This window comes from Pantherophis guttatus, chromosome 4 (genome assembly GCF_059756535.1).
Source record: "Pantherophis guttatus breed Tessera chromosome 4, ASM5975653v1, whole genome shotgun sequence".
NCBI lineage: Eukaryota > Metazoa > Chordata > Lepidosauria > Squamata > Colubridae > Pantherophis > Pantherophis guttatus.
Window position 1 is genome coordinate 12,223,944 of NC_142066.1, and position 2,003 is coordinate 12,225,946.

Here is a 2,003-nt window from a genome sequence, read left to right on the forward strand (position 1 = left end):
TTGCAGAAAATACGACTTCAGTAACAGAGTGGTCAATGCCTGGAATGGACTACCTGACTCTGTTGTTACATCCTAAAACCCCCATCACTTTAACCTTAGACTGTCTACTGTTGACCTCACCCCATTCCTAAGAGGTCTGTAAGGGGCATGAATAAGGGCATCAGTGTGACTATTGCCCCTGTCCTACTGTCCCCATTTATTCATACCCATTTACTGCGTTCATATTTATGTTTATAACTGTTTGACAAATTAAATAAATAAATGATAAATTCTTCCTGGGATTCAGCCTAGATTGAAATTATGGCTGCTCCCATCAACACAGTTTCAAATACTGGATGATGGATGTTGTCCTTTTGCTACTTCCATCTTCCCTTGAATTAGGCAATGTAAAGTTATGGTAAAATATTGCTGATGGATAGTTCACCCACTCGTCATCTTCAAGAATAGGATTGCTCTTTCAAACAGGTCTAGGTTTAGATTTTAGGGAAAACTGGAGGCTTTTTTTCTTAAGGCTTTCCAAATCGCTTCTTTCACTTCATTGTTCCTAATAGTATAAACAAAAGGATTGAGCACTGGAGCGACCGTAGTATGGACCACAGAAACGGACCGGATTACACCGAAGGAAGAATTCTTCATAGTAGGTCTTAAATAGACAAAAAAGACTGACCCATACAAACTGCAGACCACCACCAAATGGGAAGCACACGTCGAAAAGGCCCTCTGCTGTCTGGTTGATGAAGACATTCGGAGAATGGTGAAGATGATGAAGAGGTAAGAAATGAGGGTGAAAAGCAGAGAGGACATCACTACGGCTATAGTAATAAGGAAGCCCAGGGCTTCAATGAGATGTGAATCTCCTCCTGCAATCTTTAAAACAGGCCCAATGTCACAAAAGAAATGATTGATAACATTGGAGCTGCAGTAGGGTAGGTTAGCGATCAGGATGATCTGAAAAATCATGTAGAAAAAAACCACAAGCCAGGCTGCCACAGATACCTTCAAGCAAACCGCAGAGGTCATGATTGTGGCGTATCTCAAAGGATAGCAAATGGCTAAGTATCTGTCCAAGGATATCAACGTGATGATGAAAAATTCTGTAATGCCAAAGAAGAAGTAAAAGTACAGTTGTATTATGCAGCAGTAGAAACAGATGGAATTGTTTGCAGAGAGATAGTTGACTAGCAGTTTAGGAATAAAAGCAGTGGTGTGTCCGATGTCAATGCAAGAAAGGTTGCTAAGGAAGAAATACATGGGCTTCTGGAGATGGCGGTCCAAAATTACCATCACAATGATGAGTCCATTGCCCATCAGACACAGGAGGTAGAGCAGAAAGATGCCTGCATGCATCACACCTTCCATTCGCCCTACTCTTGGCAAGCCGACCAGGATAAACTCTACCGCTCTCATACAGTTGGTCAAATTCATGTTCTCCTATAAGATCGGAAAATATGGCATCTTCAATGAGTCACTTTTTAAACACATTTCTAAATGCGGTTTTCATGAATTACTGTTGTGTTTGGAACACATAAAACATACTAGTGCTATCAGTATGCTATCAGATCAGGTACTATCCTATGTGGTGGACATGCCTAAAAGCAAAAAAAGAAAAAAAAAACTCGTCAAAAATACATACATGGTTGGGAAAAAATGATAAAGCAACATATTGATTTGAAGCCAGAAATATTTTTGTTGGGTATTCTACCGGATAAATATAATAAGGGGAATACATATTTGATCTTACATGTATTAAGCACATCCAGAATTGTATTTGCACAACAATGTAAAAGTGAAGAGACTCCTACAGATGAAAATGTGATTAAAAATATTAGAATGTGCAGAAATGAATAGATTAAAACTTACAATTAAGGGAGAAACGGAATACTTTTTGACATGGGGTCTATTTTATCAATGGTTAGCTCACAAAAGCAGAAGTTAGAAACATGGAAATATAAGAAAAGGATCAATGAAAGAAGGGAGGTTTGTTAAGCTAGAAAAGTAAATAT

At 38.7% G+C, this 2,003-nt stretch overlaps 1 protein-coding gene across 1 annotated transcript; it reads right to left on the bottom strand.

The window, feature by feature from the left end:
* Positions 1-461: 461 nt before the first annotated feature.
* Positions 462-1,425, bottom strand: LOC148113732 (olfactory receptor 6X1-like). Its single transcript, XM_087894427.1, has one exon. The coding sequence runs from the start codon at positions 1,423-1,425 to the stop codon at positions 481-483; it is 945 nt and encodes a 314-aa protein (XP_087750553.1). The 3' UTR covers positions 462-480.
* Between the last annotated feature and the right edge of the window lie 578 nt (positions 1,426-2,003).